This window comes from Equus quagga, chromosome 1 (genome assembly GCF_021613505.1).
Source record: "Equus quagga isolate Etosha38 chromosome 1, UCLA_HA_Equagga_1.0, whole genome shotgun sequence".
Taxonomy (NCBI): Eukaryota; Metazoa; Chordata; class Mammalia; order Perissodactyla; family Equidae; genus Equus; species Equus quagga.
The window spans coordinates 27,483,689-27,505,968 of NC_060267.1; the positions used below are offsets into that span (position 1 = coordinate 27,483,689).

Genomic DNA, 22,280 nt, shown 5'->3' on the forward strand with positions numbered 1-22,280 from the left:
CGACCCTATGGTGCATCCATGGGTGTGGATACAGAAAAGGCAAATAGCTGGGGTTGCTGACATAAGATATCAAATGTTTCTTGTTAAACAAAGAAAAATCAAAGACACATAAACAGCCCAATAATTGAAAACTCTAACATTCAAGTGGAGAGAAACTTATTTTTAGTACATTAGTTTTCTTTTGAGATCTAATTACATGAGGAAATTATGTCATTTCCAAAGGCAAAGATAAAAGATCCATGCAAGTACAGTTTTTTCAAAACTAATGATTCATTTAATTCAAAGCTGATGCATTTATCTTTCTATGCAATGTTTTATCTCTAAAATATTAACAAAATGCCATTTCTAAGATTTTATTAAACCAATGATCACAAAAGGAAACACACTATGTTCACTGGTAAAATAAGTCATATACCAGAAAACTGAAACTATAACCTTTGTTTAAAATTTGAAACACTGTGCTCATCAAGAACTCCATCTGTTACTCTGCAATTTTTAACACTACAATTAAATAAAATGTGATCTTGTTTTATAGTTAGAATGTAAATGTTGACATTAAAAGGAAAACAAGATGGTTATTATCATGGTACAGAATCACTATGAGTACAATCAATGATTTGATACACAGTTTTTCAGTAATAAAAACAAAGGAAACTGCTCATAATCTCTGGAGATTGAGATTTTCTTTGAAAGCAATTATTGACAAGAATGGTGTGATCCTAGCTCTTAAATACCACATGTCAAAATTTTTAAGAAATTACTTTTTTTGCTTATGATAAACTAGTTCTACCCATTTATCCAATATTAGGTTGCTCATATCACTAAAAGTATACTTTGCATTTGTACTGTAGTAAAATGCGTATGGAGCAATGATATTATAATCTAAGAATTCTGTTCCAAATTCTGGGAAACTGAAGCACAAAGTTATAATGTGCAGGAGAGACACTTAGAGTACTTAACAAAAAGGAAGAAGCATAACAGTGTGACTATTATTCGGAAAATTCAGTTCAATAAACATTTATTTAATTCTTACTATTTACAAGGCAGGTCTCTACAATACAGAGGATATAATGGTTTCTTTTTAAGCCTCTAACAATTGTTACATGAAGAAAGGGATGGAGTGGGATTCAGCCTCTTGATTGAATTTTAGAAGGCTGTTCAGGTGCTTTGCTCCAGCATGCTGTGGAGCCCACATATGTTCACAGGTGAATTAATATAATAAGAAAGAGAAGGAGCATCTACTGTGTATTCCTTTGATTATGTTTTTCAGTAGACCTGCTTAAGAAAGGACAATAGAGAATTTAATACAAACAAAAACAGTATGAAGGAAGGAGGAAAGAATCCTCATAATGCTGGGAGACGCTAACAATTCAGTTAGCTCAAAATGGTATTTATAGTAAAAAAACAATACATTCATGCAAATAACTAAAAATATATGTTGGAATATAGATATATTTGGAAATGTCAGTTTACTGAACTGCCCTCCATGTTTAGAGTCTTTCCTCAGAGTTCACTCAAATGCAGAAATAGTTGAGATTCAATTGATCTACCTCCATGATTATGGGGAGGAGCCAAACAAGACTGGTATCAAAGTAGACAGTGAGTTGCAAAGGTTACTGAGATTTTTCATTTACTAGAATTTATTCTCAGGGCAACCTGCTGAAAATCTACCTGTACCTAAAATGGCACCATAGCCCAATCAAGGCTAATTATTCACAAAGGCTTATAAAAATAAATAAATAAAAACACTAACAGTATGTTTTATCTCTCTCTCTCCTGAATTTTCTAAGGGAAGAAGGCAGCAGAGAGCTCTGTGTTTTGGGAAATGGAGGCAGGTCATCCTGCATTACCAAATGGAAGAAACGACCAGGAAGGATGAGAACATGGTGCAGTTTACTTGTCAACACACAGTGAATTCAAAACGATGATTTTCCAGAAGACCAGAAAAAAAAACCCTGATATACTTATTTACTTTTTTCCAAAAAGTTATATATGGATTTATTTTTAAAATTTCTTCTAGTAGTCTTTCTATTTAGATTATTTGGCTCTGAGAAAATTTAATGCTACCCCTGGAGAAGAGTACATTCATCTTAGTTGACCACAGAAAGAGTGGCTGCAATCCCGCTGGACATACCTGGCTGGCACTGGAAAGTTATACCTCTCTTTACTTCCAGGGTTATTGCTGTCTTCTCAGTAATCACAGGGAAGAGAAAAATCTCAGCACACATCCTACGGAAGCCTGGAGTAGCCCATAGAAGCTGGGTGTTCATGACCCAAGATGGATGCAAGAAGCAGAAACTTTTGTAGGGATGAGCACTATTTATCTCAGGAAAAAGTGAGATACTGGACTGTGCTTGAAGAAGAGCTGTGTGGGTAAAAGATAATGAGAAGGAATCTCATCCTTGAAATGACCTTAGTCAGAATGGATGTCCCTTGAAAGCTCTTCTCACTATCCAGAGATGTTCTTGACTTTTAAGTAAATAGTTCTGTATTACTAAAATGAAATATAATAAAAATTTAAATTTTCTTTTAGAGCTGTACATAAATATATATTTATTGAAGGCAATATAGTGCTGTGTTTAAGCATATAGGCTCACAAAACAAGCAACCCTATTTGAAGCTAGTTACTCCTGAGTCCTTGTCTCAGTTTCTTCCTGATGAACGGGGATGACAACAATCTCTACCTACCTCATAATGGTGCTCTGAGGGTTAAAGAAGTTACTATGTGTAAAGCAGGTAGAATAGCGACTGACATATTATAAGAACTCAATCAAGTTAGCTGCTAGTATTATTTTAAAAAACATTTACTGCTCCCTTTCCACTTGCTTTGAGGACAAAGAACCAGTTGAGTGTAAGTACAAGAACAGAGACAATCCCCAAATGTTTGTTCCAAACATTCATCTCAACAGTGAGTTAGAGCTCAGACCAATGTGTCTATTCCAAAGTTGGCCCATAAAGGTCTTTTCTCACCTACTAGTTTGCTTAACTATAGAACTAATATTCCCAGCCTGCATTTTGAATCCAAGAATCCAGCAAATTATGCCATATACGAACAAGAGGAGAGAAGGAACAAAGGAGAAATGAATTTCACCCCAGAAGAAGCTATAGTTTCTCTGAAAGATTTTATCCCAAACATTGTCCATAAAAAGTGTAACCCTTTAGAAACTCATCTGATATTTAAACTAAGTGAAACTAGGAATGTTTATTCCATAAAGGCAGGTACTATTTAATTTAGAACCCATCCTCCAAAATAACATGGATCATGTCTCAGCATTTCTTTCCTTCGGTTAGGATTTTCCACCAGTTTTCAATCTAACCCAATGACTTTAGGCAAATGCAAATAAAAAAAATTGTTGCAAAGGTTTCTACTCTGGGTAAACACCAGCATCTACAATATAAGGATAGAATGACTCATCTACTCCTAAAGCTGATGATCACTTCTGGCAAATCCAGAAATGGAGGATCTTCATCTTAGAATACAGTACATCCATCTACTCAGTTACTTGTGCAAGAAATCTGAGGGTCATTCTTGAAATCTTCTTCAACCAAGACTACCAGCCTACCACCAATCTTTGTGAAATCAACCTTCAAAACGTATTTTTAATCAGCCCACTTCTCCTCTGAACTGGATTATTTCAACAGTAGTTAATGTACTCATCTCTCTGTTAACTACCCACAACCATTCTCCACACAGAAGTGAATGAACCTCTTTGAACAAAAAATCATGAACTTTCCCAATGCACTTATGACAAACATTCAAATACTAAATATGGCCTATATATTCTGGTCTAAGTCAGTAATCTAATTTTCATAGGGTTTATGTCAATATGTAATTACATTTATTTGTGTGACTATTCATTTAAAGAATAAATGGTAAACTCAAGGAGGACAGCAACAACTCTGTGTTTTCATAATTGTCTACTTAGTCCCTAACAGTTTCTGGTCCATAACGTATTCTCAGTAAAGATTTGTTGAATAAGTGAATTAAAAGAAAGAAATAAAAATCTCTAAGACCTCTACTGTACTCAGCTTCTGTCTGACAGAAAAGTAAACAAATCTAGTCAGTAATATAGTCTATATAGTAAACACTGACATAAAATGATTTTGCCTTTTGTTTTTCTTTCTTAAACTGGGGTTCCTAAAGGAGTTACTCGTACACAAGCCTCATAGAACAGAAAAATATAATATTCAAATCAGAACAACAGATCTACCATTCTAGGGTTTGTCTCTGATGATGACATACAGGGCTATTTTGAGAAAAATTTATTTATCTTACCTATATCTCTCTCACGACTGGCCATATCCTTTACAAGCCTTTCTATTCAGAAGAGTTCTTCACCTATATGCCTATAGCTATAACCACTGGAATTCCTGAGTAAAGCAGAGAAGGGTGGGGGCTTGTAGCTGTATACAGTCTGCTTTTTTGGGTTAAAACAGTTCAATCTCTGCAAATCCTTCCAGAGCATGAGGTCAGATCCACAAATGAATTTAACAAAGTGGTCCAGCTTAACATTTATTAAATTTCCGTTATATAGAAGACTCACAATCTTGCACAAGATACATAAGGAAATGTACTACAATTCCCTCTACCCTTGGCCTTTGGAGAATGCACAATTTTTCATTTGGGGCTCTCCTGGAGACTTACTCTAAGTCCATGAAGCATCTAACATCTCTCTAAGATGCAATCAATGGCTCAATTTTTAATGTGTGGGATAATATGAAAATTACTAATATGTATACACATCTATGTGATCTTTGCAAATGAGAGAGAAATAATTTTTAATTGATATTGAACCCTAGATTACATTTTGTTACATTTTGCAACTACATATGAACACAGCTCCAATGCTTTAGAAATTCAGGACATTTCCAACAAAATAATAACACTATCTTATACAGGCAGACCTCAGAGATATTGTGGGTTCAGTTCTGCACCACCATAATAAAGTGAATATCACAAAAAAGTAAGTCACATGAATTTTTTTGTTTCCTAGTACATATAAAAGTTATGTTTACATTAAACTATAGTCTATTAAGTGTGCAACAGCATTACGTCTGAAAAGACGTATCTTAAATAAAAAATCCTTTATTGCTAAAAAGTTCTAACCATTATCTGAGCCTTTAGCAAGTCATAATCTTTTTGCTGGTGGAGGGTCTTGCCTCAGTGTTGATGGCTGCTGACTGATTAGGGCAGTGGTTGCTGAAGGTTGAGGTGGCTGCACAATTTTTTCTTTTCCATTTTAATTTATTGAATGGCCCTTTCTTTTTCTTTTTTTGGTGAGGAAGATTCACCCTAAGCTAACACCCATTGCTAATCCTCCTCTTTTTTTTGGTTGAGGAAGATTAGCCCTGAGCTAACATCTTTGCCAATCTTCCTCTCCTTTGTATGTGGGATGCCTCCACAGCATGGCTGATGAGTGGAAGAGGTCTGCACCCAGCATGCAAACCTGAGAACCTGGGCTCCAAAAGTGGATTATGTGGAACATTAACCACTCAGCCACAGGACCGGCCCCCTGCAACTTCTTAAAATAAGACAACAATGAAGTTTGCTGCATTGATTGAGTCTGCCTTTCACAAAGGACTTCTCTGTAGCATGTGATGCTGTTTGACACCATTTTCCCCACAGTAGAACTCTTTCTAAACTGCAGTCAGTTCTCTCAAAGCCTGCCACTGCTTTATCAACTAGGTTTATGGAATACTCTAAATTTGTTATTGTCATTTCAACAATCTTCACAGTATCTTCACCAGGAATAGATTCCATCTCAAGAAACCACTTTCTTTGCTCATCCATAAGGAGCAACTCCTCATCTGTTCAAGTTTCATCATGAGATTGCAGCAATTCAGTCACATTGTCAGTCTTCACTTCTAATTCTGGTTCTCTTGCTATTTCTACATCCTGCAGTAACTTCCTCCACTGAAGTCTTGAACCCCTCGAAGTCATCCATGACAGCTGAAATCAACTTCTTACCAACTCCTGTTAATGTTGATATTTTGACCTCTTCCCCTCAATCACAAATGTTCTTAATAGCATATAGAATGGTGAATCCTTTCCAGAAGGTTTTCAATTTACTTTGCCCAGATCCATCAGAGGCATCACTATGTATGGCAGCTATAGTCTTTCAAAATGTATTTCTTAAATAATAAGACTTGAGAGTCAAAATTACTCCTTGATCCATGAGCTTCAGAATGAATGTTGTGTTAGCAGGCATAAAAACAACATTAATCTCATTGCACATCTCCATCAAAGCTCTTAGGTGACCCAGGTGCATTGTCAATAAGCAGTAATATTTTGAAAGGAATCTTTTTTTCTGAGCAGTGGGTCTCAACAGTATGCTTAACATATTCAGTAAACCATGTCGTAAACACATGTGCTGTTGTCGAGGTTTTGTTGTTCCGTTTATAGAACACAGTCAGACTAGATTTAGCATAATTCTTAAGGGCCCTGGATTTTCAGAAGGGTAAATGAGCATTAAAGTTATCAGCTGTATTAGCCCCTAACATGAGAGTCAGCCTGTCCTTTGAAGCTTTAAAGCCAGGCATTGACTTCTCCTCTGTGGCTGTGAAAGTCCTAGATGGCATCTTCTTCCAATATAAGGCTGTTTTGTCTACACTGAAAATCTGTTGTTTGGTGTGGCCCCCTTCATGATCATCTCAGCTAGATCTGGGTAACTTGCTGCAGCTCCTACATCAGCACCTGCTGCTTCATCTTGCACTTTTTTGTTATGGAGATGGCTTCTCTCCTTAAACCTCATGAACCAACCTCTGCTAGCTTCAAACTTTTCTTCCGCAGCTTCCTCACCTCTCTCAGCCTTCATAGAATTGAATAGAGTTAATAGGGCCTTGCTCTGGAATAAGCTTTGGCTTAAAGGAATGTTGTGGCTGGTTTGACCTTCTATCCAGACCACTAAAACTTTCTCCACATCAGCAATAAGGCTGTTTCGCTTTCTTATCATTCATGTGTTCACTGGAACAGCACTTTTAATTTCCTTCAAGAACGTTTCCTTGCATTCACAACTTGGCTAACTGCTTGGCACAAGAGTCCTAGCTTTCAGCCTATCTCGGCTTTCGCCATGCCTTCCTCACTAAGCTTAATCATTTCTAGCTTTTGATTTACACTGAGAGACGTGCAACTCTCCCTTTCATTTGAACACTTCAAGGCCATTGTAGGGTTATTAAATTGGCCTAATTTCAATACTGTTGTGTCAGAGAATAGGGAGGCCCAAGGAGAAGGAGAGAGACGGGGAATAGCCAGTCAGTGGAGCAGTCAGAACACACACAACACTTATCAATTAAGTTTGCTGTCTTGTACGTGTGTGGTTCATGGTGCCCCAAAATAATTACAACAGTAACATCAAAGATCACTGATCACAGTCCACCATAACAAATATAATAATAATGAAATGTTTGAAATATTGCAAGAATTACCAAAATGTGACACAGAGACACAAAGTGAGCAAATGCTGTTGGAAAAATGGTGCCAACAGACTTGCTGAACACAGGATTGCCACAATCCTTCAATTTGTAAAAATGCAACACCTGCGAAGCACAACAAAAGGAGGTATGCTTGTAAAACCCAAACTAATGAAAAGCAGAAATGTAACTCACTCCCCCAATTTGACTGTTCAGCTCTATACTGAAAAGAGACAAAATAGTTTTTAATATTTATCTTTGGTTTATAATTAATTTATATAAATGTAATCAAGTTTAGTTCAAAATCACCCATTATGTAAGCTTGCTGAATTCCTAGCTAAACACTTCTCTAAGAAAAATAAAGACAAAAATACAGACAGAAAGACAGGAATGAAGGATGGGAGTGAGGGAGGAAAGGGGAGATGGAGAAGATTATTAGGTGATTTAAGAAGTCTTTCCTAAAAGATATTGGCTATATTTAATAACAACACAATATCAATAATCACCATTTGAGTGTTTATTAAGTTCCAGTATTCTCCATGACAATTATATAAAGTATTGCTATTTCTTACAACGACTCTTTTAAAAGTGCATTATTCATAAGTTTCAGGTGAGGAAACTGGAGCTAAAGAATTTAAAGCAATTTGCTCAAATTGTACACCTAATAAATTAAGAAACCCAGGGCTGACTGCCCCCAAAGTCCATGTACAACCAACTCCATTATGTGGCTATTTATTTATCTCTAGACTAAATTCTTCATAATACAAATGTGACCTACAGAGATAAAAATATAATATAGATGTACAAATTTTGTAATAATATATAACAAGCTAGTAGCAGAGATGAGACTGAAAACATCCTCTTCTGATTCCCAACTCAATATTCTTTCTAATAAAATAAACCAAAGCATGACAACATCAATCTAATTTTCAGGGAAGTTACTAAAGTCAGGATGACTTTGAATGTCAAAATTTCCCCCAAAGTTGACTATATTTCCACATGCAAAAAACTGCACAACAAAGACATGCACTGCTTTATTGTGAGTTTATGTGGTTCTCACCTTCAACACTAACCATTTTCCCACCCCTCTTCTTCCTCCTCTTCCTTCTCACACTGACTCGTGACCTCCACATGCACTCACAGACACACAGAGCTTTCAGGATAAGGCAACATTTGAGTCGGATCTTTAAGCCAACCTTTAAGGCTCAGCCTCAAGTCCCCCTCCAGCCATATTCTATTTCAGTCTTCTGCCTTATTCCCAAGCTTCCTTTCTATTTTTGTCTTCTCCCCCCATTTCCATTGTTGAACTTCAGCACCCAATGGGCTTGGTCCTTGAACCCTATGTCAGAGTTGGGATTCCCATGTTTATGAGACAGCTGCAAGCCGGTCTTCCAGTTACCACCTGCCTCTCTGAGTCCCTGTCCCTGTGCTCTTCACACCTGTCAGGACACTCACTAATACCTCTTGCATCCTTCCCTTTATCCTCTCACACTACTGATTGCCTGGATCACAAACTGCTGCTATAGCCAGCCTACAAAGAACATAATCTTTTCCCTTAGCCAAAACAGCTGCTGGTTCAGTTACCCTTGGAGTTCCCACTCCTTCCCAGAGTTAGAATCTTCTTTTTAATCACCACCAGTCCCTGCCTCTTTGCCCCATCCTTTCATACAGAATCAGGCACACCTGGATGAGAGTACCGGGAACAAACAGGCCTATTACTTGATGAATATAATAAATACTTTCCTCCCAGAGGAGAGAATAGCAATCTTTTTTAAACTGGTGCTGATTCTAGCATTTTGGAAGGCTTTGCTGAATCCATCACTGAGATCCCTAAAGATAGAAGAAGCAAGATTCTCTGACAGCATCACACAGAAAATTGGATACAATCTCACAGCATGAGAAAACACACTGCTGAGTGAGTATAATGCTAAATAATAATGGGACGATTTAGAGAGGAGCCGATGAGTCATAGAAAGACACAGTAAATGCTGCAGACAAATTAAGCAGCACAAGACTCATTTTAGGAGGGTTAGGGAAAAGACCAAAGTGTAGGATGGAATTAAGATATGAGAAATGTATTTGCTCAAAACTTGAATCCAACAGAACAGACTGTTGGAAATTGTGAAAATTTTGAGCTGCCATTAAAAAGTAGACTAAAAATTCTTGAATATCAATTTCAAAAAATTTTACCTAAGTTCCTACAAAATATTTTTAAAATAATAATTTCTATTCTCATAATAAAATGAGAAAATCTATTTTTAAAAGTGACAACAATAACTGAAGCGCAGAAAATAAAGACAAGTTTAAATTTAAATTCTGATTATTTAATAGGGCATGAGTTATATACAGGAAGCCACACTTCCTTTGCAATAAACGTAATTTAGTTTTCAAAGCCTTGATTAATAATAAATAATTTAAAGCTCTAGTATGTCTGCTTTAAATCTCTAAATTTTACAGTTGCCATCATTTTTAACAGACCACTTCTGAGGCAATTAAGAACAAATTATTCTGAAACCTTAACAGAAAATGATCTAAACCAGGCCATTTAAAGGGAAGAAAACAAAAGAATATTTTTGAATAATTTAGAATATAAATGGGAAACTAATGGGAAAATAAATCTCCATTCTAAAACAAATTGATAAATAAGCACTAAATCACTTGGATAATGCTATTTAAGATAAATAACATTTGGGACACAGAAAGACTTCTTAAATTCAAGATGAGCCCATTCTATTAATTATGGGTGGATTATCTGCCTTAGGAGATGTCCTGTGCTGGAATTCTGAGGCCTATAGCCATTCACATAGGGAAAGTCTCCTAACTCCTTAACCAGATTGCCAAAAGTAATGCCTGTTAGCAGGAGAGTACACAAATTCTATTTCTATCTCCAGCCATGAGAAACAGACCATGAAAAATAGTCGGATGTTGAGGGACCATCCTACAATGTTATCTTTAACTGGACAGCTAAGCCCTGCCCAGGGCAGGTTCCCTAGGGAGGAGAGGGACAGGCAGAGGTAAAAGGAACTACGAGATAGAGATATAAGGGCTACAGTGTTACCTACATATTATTTCCCCAATATGAACTTCTTCATCATTTCTGCCATGCTTTCATATATTCCACTGTTTTTATATGTTGTGTGATAAAACATGAAATCTTTAGAAGATGTATTTGTCATCAAGCTTATTGTCAAAGAAGAAAACACTTCCCTGACCTGACATCATCTACAATGTTCTCCCTGGCTCCATCCTTTCTTCTAAAGCCATTCCCTCCTCCACTGAAATATCCCCTGTTTTCCAGCCTTCCCATCTCTCTCCACCATCTGTCCATTAAATTGGTTCAAAACCTCAACTACATAGAAAAGGATGTCACTGAGCGGGGATGACTGTGGAATTTGAAAGCATCCATGGAGCAACCAGCTGCTATAAAGGGCTACTTCAATATTACGGGCAAAGAAAGCTTCTACACAAACAGTATTTCACACCCTCAACCCAATTATGCTTTTTCAAAGAAAAAATATGAACGGTTTTGATTGCTTTTCATTTGAGGTTGAGGTAAGGGGGTAAAATGCCATTTGAAAAGAAGTTGCATCTTCTCTCAAAGCACTTGAACTTGCAGGAGCCCAAGACAGCATGCTTAGCCCAGTGGACCAGGCTCTTAAATACACCTATTTCCTTTGCTCTAGACACACACCTGTCTCATAGCTAGAGTTTTTAATAAAAGCCAATATTTTCTCAAGCAAGAAGGTGGGTGACTACAAAATGCTTTTTTTTTTTTTCCAATCCAGTGTTCACCTGGGTTTGAGTAACTGCTCAGGTGAGAGCACATGAGTATATTACTGAATGCTTTGATTAATAAATCCAAAATATCCTTCCACTAGCAAAATAACTGCATTCAATTTCACTGCCCTTTTTTTTATTAATCTCCTATTTGAGTTCCCTCTTTCATCTCTTTCCTTTGTTCTCTTTATCTCAAGTATTCACTTTAATTCCTCCATGTAATAAGCCATCATTCTGCCATTTTTATAGTTTTCTTCTTTCTTTCTTTCTTTTGTACCAACCTCTTTGTTACAGCCAAGCTCTACGTTTCATTACCCATTTAGTATTAACACTTGCTTAGCTAAATTTACTTAGAAAAATATAAAAATCTCCCACTGCTCAAACAATAAGCCCACTTTTAAACACTTTTCTTAATGTTTATTTGCCTGAAAAGATTGCCCAATAAGATCAAAGGCTGAATAAAAGATTAAATATACTTCAAAAAATTTAATGAATTGTACCTTTTTCAGTAAGAAAGAAATAATATCAAGACTTTTAGTAAGCTTGCCTAAATTAAAAAATATCCTATAGGTGTAGCAAAACATGTAGTTACAATAGCTCCATGTTGTCCGAACATTTACGCTACCCCATCCTCAGCAGGAGCTAAGAAAAATCTCAAGGGCAATGCATCCTTTCTGATTATGTAAAATGATCATGACTCGACTGCCAGCAGATACTACAACATTTGCATATTCTGCCAACCGTTTCTCTAGCTATCTTCACCCCTTAGCATGAATTTGTTTTTGCTGGTCTTGTCTAGTGGGAATTGTTGAGTCAGCTGAACAAGGACCACATCTCACAGTATATTCTATTTACCACATACCCCAACCAATATAATATTAACTTTTTAACATGTATCAAGGCTAATATAATGATGATTTTCCACTGGGAAAAATTCTATGTAATTTAAGAGTTTATTGAAAGAAGAGTTATGACTTCCTTTTATGCAGAAAATAACACCAGAGAAAAATTTCCAATAAAACTATCAATTTAAAAATATGAGCACAGGTTCCATAAAAATCTCTATTCTGTTGCTCTGAAATAAAAATACCTTATTTTAACTGCTTTTGTTTTCTCTCGAAGAATATTAAAGGCATCCTTAAGGTGGCATTGTGTATATTACTGATTCTTTTCTTTAACAAAAAAAGGGTAGATTTAGTGATCTTCCAAGAATCCTCATGAGCCTAAGTCACTAGCCTAGAAAACGCAATAAGAATTATACACACTTAATAAAATATTTATATTTGCTTTACAAATTACTTCTTACTTATTAAAGTGGGTATAAATATATTTGAATCATAAGCTTCCAAATTCTATCATGTGAAAACAAATTACACATGAAAAGAAAGTTTAAAAAGTAGTTGATATGCAAAAGTTTTCAAACTGACATTCAGTAATAATTTTCTGAGAAAATCAAGTTAAATAAACGAAGTTAGAATGCATAGACTTCTTAGTAGCCTACAAAGTTCTTGCACAGCACTGAAGACACTAAGTATGAAGTTCCGTTTTATATACGGAAAGTGAGAACGATCCCTTAGCCAATTCAAGTGTTTGATGTCAAAGGTGAACAAATTTGTGGAGCTTCGACCGACATTTATTTTGTGAGTTGGAGATTCTTAAAAGATTGGTGAAGATATAGACTTCAAAATTCCCCAAACCTTTAAACATTGTGGTTAGCTCTGCAAATGCCTTAGTATTCTCCCTAGATCTTTTGATTTTTATAAACAGTTAAGTGAATCCAAATATAATCAAGGTTAGCAAGGGAGGAAGAAGGACGATGAGGAGGAGAAAGAACTAGGGAAAATATCTAGAGTTTGTTTTCTGTCGTATTTGGAATTGGAGAAAACTGGATCATCCCATGCAATTGATCTGAAAATGAAACATGATCCCAGTAATTGAAGGTGAAGATGGAAGATGCAATTCTTAGTGACCGCCTTCTCATAACATTTACACACTTGCTGTCGTCTTTACAGACCGATTTTGTAGAAAAAATTATTATTAAAATCTCAATCACCAAAAATGCATTTATTAAACATATGGTATAAAAGGCAGTGCTACATATAGTCCTTGGCCCAAAAGAGTAAAATCTTCCGCAAAAAGTACTAAGTCTAAGACTTACTAGCACAACCAAAAGGAAAACAACACATTTTCTTATTTAAATCTGCTCACTGCATTTTGTGAACATTTTGTAGCATGGCATACAACAGCGGAAATAGAAATTATCCTTTACAAACATGTCAAAATTATTTGTTGGGAGAAAAAAACTCAAATAAGATTATAACACCCACTTTTGGTCTACAACCATGTATTCATCAATTCCAAACTGCCAAGATAGAAGCTGAAGGGTTAACATTTCATTGTCTGAATTAAAAGATACTTACACTATCGGCTTTTCCAGGCGACTTCCCTGTGAACCAACAATCTCCCCCAATGTACAAAACACTTGTCCCAGAAAGTCCTGCAATAGATAAAAGGATTAAAGCTCATAAGTTCCCACACTGTCTTTACACTATCTATTTTGTACATCACACTTGCATTGTTTTCATTGCTGAAATACTGAATTCTCTAACTTTCAATAATAAAATGAGCTCAATATGCATTAATTTTACCACGTGATTCTCCCCTAAGTTTGCACAGCCTTTTATCTTTTTAATAACAGAGCAGCCTTGTTGAGTGTTTAGACATTGCATTTCTTTTCTTATTCTTTTTTAACTTAAAATGAAAATGGGAAAAAGTTCCAGGATTTGAAGTCACAATTTAATTTGACTTTGGATGTCTCTGAAACTACTAAGCTTTGGGCTGAAGAGGCAAACCGTGACAGCACAGAGCAGAGGCGGCTAAAAATATCAGTGCTACTTACAGAGAGGTCGTGTGATGTCACGGCTACAACTAGGGTCCAGAGCCACACTGCTAGGTGTCTATTGTAGTACCACCCCTGACAGCCTGTGACTCTGGGCAATTAATTAAGCTCTCCAGTTTCCTCATCTCTAACATGTATTAGTCCCCCTCACAGAGTTGTTTTGAGGATTCAATGAGTTATTGCATGAGTTAATATTAGCATATATGAAGTGCCTAAAAATGGGTTAAGTATAACACATTATAAAGTTCATTAGCGTACAAGTAGAGGAATCTTATTTTCAAGACTCAGAATAACCTTGGAAAATGTGAAGTCTGTTATCAATATGTCATTTCACAGATAAAGAAACCAATCATCTAAGAGGTTGATTTTTCCATGTTTTAGGCAGTCAATAACTAGCAGAGTCAGGAGTAACCCAGATGTTCTGATTCTAGATTGATATGCTGCCTAAGAATTTAAATATCATAAATACAAGGCAACTTCACACGCCAATAAAATAAGGGCTCCAACACCATCTGGAAAAGTGGGTCAAGAAAATACAGAGGTGTTTCAGGGAGAGACACACTCTCTAGTTTAGCCGTATGTGATTCCAATCTGTCCTCAAGGGGAAGGTGGCAGATCTCCCTAAATTGTACAGTGACCTGGCCCAGGAGAAACTCTAAGAAGGATGGACAGAGGAATGACAGTAAACAAAATGTTGCTTTAGATTTTACTAAATGATATTTTAAAATGCGTAAAATCACAAAACTAAAAGCTATGTTGTTCAATGAAAAAAAAGGGAAGGAGAGAGTGCTCTAAGTCTCATGAGGGGAAAAAATACCACTGTAGACTAGGATAATCAGCAAAATATGTCCCCCCAAAGAAATAAGCCTTGGGAACTAGGTAGGAATCAGATCATGGAGAGCAGAGAGACATTCTAGTCAAAAGGGAGCAGAACTTGCCATCCCAAAATACGCCTCTTTGGCATAAGGATTATTTTAGGCTGATTTTTTTTTAAGAAACAGCAGACACAGAAAAGGCTCTGAAAACTGAGTTAGAAGTTGCCCTTCTGTAAGAGATATTTACATTTATAAGGGAAATTTCTGTCTGTAAGAGTGTTCTCCCTCCTGCATTAAGAGGAAGATGACTAAATCTCTAGAAACTCTTATCACCAGAGAAGGCAGAGACTTAAATTTGCACAACCACCATACCCTCCTTCACTATGCTCTGCTTGAAAACTTCCCATAACTGGCTCCCTATCCCCCAAGAACCTCTTTTGTTTTTAGCTGGAGATGGTATTTCAGGTGATGGCTTGGGCCGTTTGGGGGAGTTACTCAGTTTTCCTTGGTATCTCCCATGTATATAAGAAGACACATGTTATTAAGCTTCTGTTTGTTTTTCTCCCGTTAATCTGTCCTTTTTATTACAGAGGGGTCTCAGCCAAGAACCCAAAAGGGTAGAGGGAAAGTTATTTTTCCTCCCCTACATAGTCCTAGAGAACAGATCAGAGTTTTAGGCAAGAATGCAATGAAAAAAGAGAAGGCCTCAAGTAAAGGGCAGAAATGAAGATGAAGAGCCAAGATTGTGGAAGGCCCTCTTGGCCAGGCAAAAAAAAGTTGCCTCAGGATAATCAGAAGCAACTGGAAGCCTTCCACAATGCAGGGATGCCATTAGAACAGTGCATTCAGAAGATTGCTCAGGTACCAATTTGCAGAATGGACTGAGGAGTGAGGAAAAATCCAGAAGCCAGATCAATCAGAAGGTGATACTAGTGTAACCACAGGCCCTCTAGCACTAGTCCAACTGACTCCATCTTAACAGAGTAATTAAGAGTGGTTTTTCCAAAACTGAAAAACGACTCCATGTCCAGTTCAGGCTGATTGAGACCACCAACCCATCAACTGGGCCTGTGCAAATGCCTGATAAGTGACTCTTCTGATATCAAAGGGCTGAAAACTGCACCCTCAGATCATGCTAACACTACCATTTTGTGAACATGAGTCCTATGAAGAGCCATGAAGCTTGACCTCATGAAGCTTGCACAGATGAATTACCTCACTTCTCCTTACCTCCAATCATCTATCTCCACACTTTAGACCACCCAGTTCTTCTTCCCATAAATTTTGCCCCAAGCCCTGGATCAGGGAGACAGATCTGAGAGCATCTGCCTCCTGTCTCCTTGCAGATCGATCTTGTAAATAAAGCTATTTTTCTTTTCCCAAAGGCTGATGTTGTAATAACAGGCTGTTTATGCACCTTGGATGGCGAGCCCTTGCTTGGTAATTGTAGCTAATAAGAAGCCAAGTGTTAAGGTCCAAACTAAAGTTGTAGCAAATGGTAGGGAACAGTGCAGAGAAATGTGACAAGATTTGGTGTAACCTGTACTTGTTCATGGTGGGGGGTGGGGCAGTGGGGAGAGGAAGAGAGAGAGAGACAGAAAATAACTCTGAATCTGGAACCTGGTGGCTGACAGAATGACAATACCTTCATAAAACTGCAAATCGTTTTAAACTTTGCTTCAAAGTAGGTAAAAAGTACTTAAAGTAAAGCTCTGACATATTTAAATTAAATATCCTTAATAATAACATGTCTTTCCCAATTTCAAAAGAGACTTTACAAATAGGTTTACAGGCTAAAAAATAATCTAAATTTCTCTAAGTCTCACAGAAGAAAGTTAGAACTGAATACTGAAGTTTTGGAATATATCATTGCTCTTCTGAGTCAGCAGCAAAATCACATATGGGGGATTCTAGAAAGCTTTTCTAGAAAAAATAAAGATACTGATATTGATGGGCAGGTGCACATACTACATATTAAATGGATTTGGCCAATGGAGTAATAAGTCTCAGTAAAAGCTGTTCTGTGCTATAATTACTCAAGAAAACAAACAGAAGCATTGAGCATATCCATATTAGGGTAGACACATATTAACAGAGAACACGCAAATATCATCATTCTGGACCAAAAAGGAAATTAAAATAATAAAATCAACAAAATGTGCAATAAAAAGATGTGGTGTGCATCTACACACATTGTCTCTATAGTTATTGCACACTTTGCCTCTAAATATTAATGGCATTTATGTAGTTGTTACACGTCTGCTATGTTTGTGTATTCCCAATCAAGCAACACATTTACTACTCACAATGCAAAAATCAAACATAATATTTGTCCACTACTCCTTGTTTTGGAAAGCTCTACTGAATCCATTTGTTTGTCATCCCAACGATTCACATTTCCTATGCATTTTACACAAAATTAGTGATATAATTAGTGTCCTTTAAAGGATATTTTTAGATACTTTGGTCTATAGTTAGATAAAGATAGAAATAAAAATTAGCTATAACATGAACTGCTTTATTGTTTCTTACTATGATGTTGCATTCCAGTTGATGAGTCATAATTAGGTCATAACAGAATTTCCAGTAATAAATCCAGGTACCTTTCCACAACTCTAACACACGCATAGACCAAACAGACCAAATCTAGCTTTGACTGGCTGGCAGTTGAGAAATACCTCAATTTATTCAATCACATTAACTATTGGGCTTTCCCAAAGCTGATCATGAGATCAATAAATATTTGTTAAATGAGTTAATTATAACTTTATAATCTAAATAAGACACAGACAAAACTTAGTTTTGATAATGTGTTTAAATGTACACAAACCATATTCTTAGTATCTAGGATGCATTCGACCACTCTTTAAAAGTATCCAAATATTAACCTGAATCCAATATGCTGGTATTAAAGCTGAAAGACCCAGCAGTGAGAAGTGGAAAAGAAGAAAAAAGCAGAGAGCATAGCAATACAAAGCATTATAATAATGATATGTTTCACATTGCATAAGTAGTTTAAAAAAACAGCAAATCAGAGGAAGCGTTTGGATTATTCCCACAACAATCTAAATCTAGTTTTATTACTAGCATAACACAGCTCGAAATCCAGGGAAGCATTGCCATACCACCATATTCCAGCTGACTATTATATAAACACATTCATGTTTCTGTTCTCTTCCTTGTTAATACTCAGGAGAATGTCTACTTAAACTATACACATGAATATAATATTCTAATTTCTTCAAAATTATTACTTTATTATTTCTTTAATATCAGTTTTTACTGATTTCATCCATCTACATTTTATATTATATTGTAGCTGGCTACTTATCTATATTCATGAAAATTACATTATGCTATGTGCTTTAAAAATTCCACATATATAAAAAGGTAATTTATTTTGCAGTAAATGAACTGGTTTTGTTTGTTGGTTTGCTTGCTTGCTTGCAAGAAATGATTCCTATGCATCCTTTTTAAAAGATCTTTTACACACACACATACATACATACATTTATTTATTCAGCAAAGCAATATAACCCACGCTTTAGGAGTGAGAATTATGAGGGTTTATACTGCCTGTGCTTATATTCTGGCTGAACCATTTACTAATGTCTCTTTGTCTCAGTATCCTAATCTATAAAATGGACATAATAAATAATACCTACATATTAAATTGTTGGGAGAACTAAACAAAGTATTTATTTATTTATTTATTTATTTTGAGGAAGATTAGCCCTGAGCTAACTACTGTCAATCCTCCTCTTTTTGCTCAGGAAGACTGGCCCTGAGCTAACATCCATGCCCATCTTCCTCTACTTTATATGTGGAATGCCTACCTCAGCATGGCTTTTGCCAAGCGGTGCCATGTCCACACCCGGGATCTGAACCAGCGAACCCCGGGCCACCGAGAAGCGGAACGTGCGAACTTAACCGCTGCGCCACCAGCCGGTCCCAGCAAAGTGTTTAATAAGATAATGTATGCAAAGCACTTAGAACAGATGCTTGGAACATGGTAAACGTTTAATAAATATATGCCTCCCTTCTCCTCCCTACTTCCCTGGGGTTAAAAGAATATTACTCTATACTCAAACCTTGCCACTTGTCACTAGATTCCAATACAGGAGATACTATAATTATGTGAATAAATTATATATTTCCTTTGCCAAACCACTTTATACTCATGGTCAATACAAATGCTCATTTTGAGTGCCATTATAAAATCCAAATGTTTCTTATACACTAACTTATCTTACATGTTAACTACAGTCATGTGCCACATAACGACATTTCAGTCATTTCAATGTCGTTTTAGTCAATGACAGACTGCATATACAAGAGTGATCCCATAAGATTATATTGGAGCTGAAAAAGTCCTATTGCCTAGTGACATCATAGCTGTCCTAGGCACTACTCACGTGCTTGTGGTGATGCTAGTGTAAACAAATCTACTGTGATGCCAGTCATATAAAAGTATAGCACATACAATTATGTACAGTACATAATAATAATGACAATAAACGACTATGTTACTGGTTTATATATTTCCTATACTAGACTTTTTATTGGTATTTTAGACAGTACTCTTTCTACTTATTAAAAAAGTTTACTGCAAAACAGTATGCCTTGTTACTCCAGCAGCAGCCTCACACATTTTGTGTTTACCACATCTCTTCATTGCATCGTTTTCTCTTGTGCTTGATTTAAGCACACTCTATGATGTTTGTACAATGACGAAATCACCTAAGGACACATTTCTTGAAACATATCCTCGTCATTAAGCAATGCATGACTATAGTACACATATAAGCATACATATATAAAAGAAAGACATTTTTAAAACAATGGTATAATGAACCAAGAGGCATTTAAGGTGAGTGAAATTTCTGATTTCTATACTGTTATAAAGCTAATCAATGCATGTAGTTTATTATTAGCATCATCATAAACAATCTCATAAGCATTCAATAGTGTGGCATCTTTCTCCTAAAAGGTCTACAAGAAAATCTTTAAACGGCTTTTTCGTCTTATACAGTGATCGAGTATCTGAAATATAACATCTCTAATTAATAGATAATTTAAATCAAAAGACATTAAATAGGCTTATTGATAGCTAAGTTTTAATAAAGCACAGTGATTGGGTGCAGTCAACTGTTTAGGAGTTAATCATTCAATTTCTTGATAAGATAGAGTCATGATTTGCTTCCATTTATTGCTTCTACTCATCTTGTGAACATTTAACTGATTATAAGCACATTCATGCTAAGCCAGTAAGAGCAAGAAAAAAATAAGTGATACAAAATTTCTTGCTTTTATATTTTGACAATGTGGAAAAAAACTGATGAGGAAAGTTTGTATTACCTGTGAAATTTTATTGTTGGCATTATCTACTCATATTTTATTGCCAGTACTCCCAGCTAATATTGCTGACTTCCTTTGTATTTAATTCATACTAATCACATCAACTCTAAAGACTAAAGTGTGACTTAGTTATATTATGCACTAGATACTAAAATGGCAATCATTTATAATAACGGAACATGGTTGTCCTTTGCTCCAGCAATGACTCCTACTTTATTAATGGTTGTTAGCACATCTATATGCTATTTTGGGTACAAGGTAAACTCAACATGAAACAACTGGATTCAATATTGTAGTAGAACTAATTTGTCACATTTTTAACACAATAACACTTTTTTTTTCAAGCAAAGATATGGCTTTTTAATGGATGGATAGATCTACAAACCTAAAATGCCAATCCTACTTCCAAGAGATTAATAAAAAGTTCTAAACTTAGACATCAGTAGTTAAAATACAAATACAATTTCAAAATTATACTCTGAAGCTGAATTTCTTTCTTTTCCCTCAGCACAATTTTTTATTTTCAAAATATTTTTTGCTTGCTAAGAGTCCAAATGAAGACAGTTAAACAAGACATTAAGCGAAAATTAAGTTTTCAGCAATGAGTGGGTGGGTGGTCATTGATTGAAATTAGCCAATTTTGAAAAATTATCCACAACATACATATTTAATACTTGTAAACCATACAATAAATAAATTTTAAAACAAAGCTATACTATTTACAATATAACATCTATGGAAAATATTTACTTTCCAGAGGCACATCATTTTTTGTAGAATACTAGCTCTCATTAGTAAAGAAGTGAGAAATGTAGGATGCTAACAGAAAATAAGTAAATATTCCATATGCTAGTAAACATGGTGAGAGAGCCGACAGGCCAAATAACTAGAAAACTCACTAAATATTATTATTAAATAATATGAAATATACTATAGCATTATTAAGTAATAATATTAAATATAATACTATCACACAACATCATTATTAAATACTAAATCTTGAGTAAGAGCCAGTTTAACATGCAACAATCCCACATAATGTAACTTAATGAGTGCTGAAGATACCGTCATCAAACCCACCTCAGACATTGTCCCTATCTCCGTCTCAAAGTCTAAGACAGATTCTATAAGACTCTATTGAAAATGCAAATAGAAACATAATCCATTTATAGAGCATCAGTCGTAAATACTTCAGCTTGAATACGCTTAGAAGGCTAGCTCTCATCATCTAATTAGGACCAGAAAACATGCTACATAGAAAAAGAAAGTTATTATTGAAAAGGCATCAGAGGAAACACGGAAAGCTCCTTTACCCAGGGCAGTCAGGCAAGGCCTCTCAATAGATGACAATTTCGTAGAAATCTGAACAATATGAGGGACAAACGCATGTGAATATTTCGGACAAAAGTATTCCAGGTAGGAGACAAAGCAAAAACAAAGTCCCTGAGATAAGAATATACTTGGGGTGTTCAAGGAAAAGCAAGAGGGTCAGTGGGGCTAGAGCAGAATGAGCAAAGAAGGGAATGGAAGGAGAGGAGGGAGCCAAGGGCCCCTGACGGACTGTGAATTCTGTGCTAAGTGTGGAGGGAAGCCATTGGAGGGTTTAAACTGGAAAGCGACATGTCCTGACCATCCCTTTAAAAGGATAATTCTGGCTAATCTTCTTCCACTACATTTCTAAATGCTGAAGTTCCCCCAAGGTTCTCTCCTATTCTCTTCTCTTTTTTTTATACTTTGTTTTAGATAACTTTACTGAGTTCCAGCTCTATATAAGCTGATGGTTCCCAAATCTATGTCTCTATAGTCTCCAAACATGGCCTAGTCAGTATCTCCAGATGGGGCTTACTGGGGTCTCAAATAACATAAACCTGCTCTAACCACGGATTTCTATGATTTCTATCCTCACCCCCACCACCTCAATCTCTTCCTACCCAATGTAACTCAATGCAATAAACTGTATCATCATTTATCCAGCTGTTTTCGCCAATAACCTAGGAGTCATTGTAATTTCTCTTATCTTC

At 36.0% G+C, this 22,280-nt stretch overlaps 1 protein-coding gene across 1 annotated transcript in view; it reads right to left on the bottom strand.

Annotated features, from left to right (window-relative positions):
• CPNE8 (copine 8) overlaps positions 1–22,280 on the bottom strand; it is a 209,521-nt gene that overhangs the window by 124,988 nt on the left and 62,253 nt on the right. Inside the window, exon 6 of the mRNA XM_046685801.1 lies at positions 13,608–13,684. Coding sequence (XP_046541757.1) covers positions 13,608–13,684 — 77 coding nt within the window. The remainder of the gene's footprint in view (positions 1–13,607; positions 13,685–22,280) is intronic.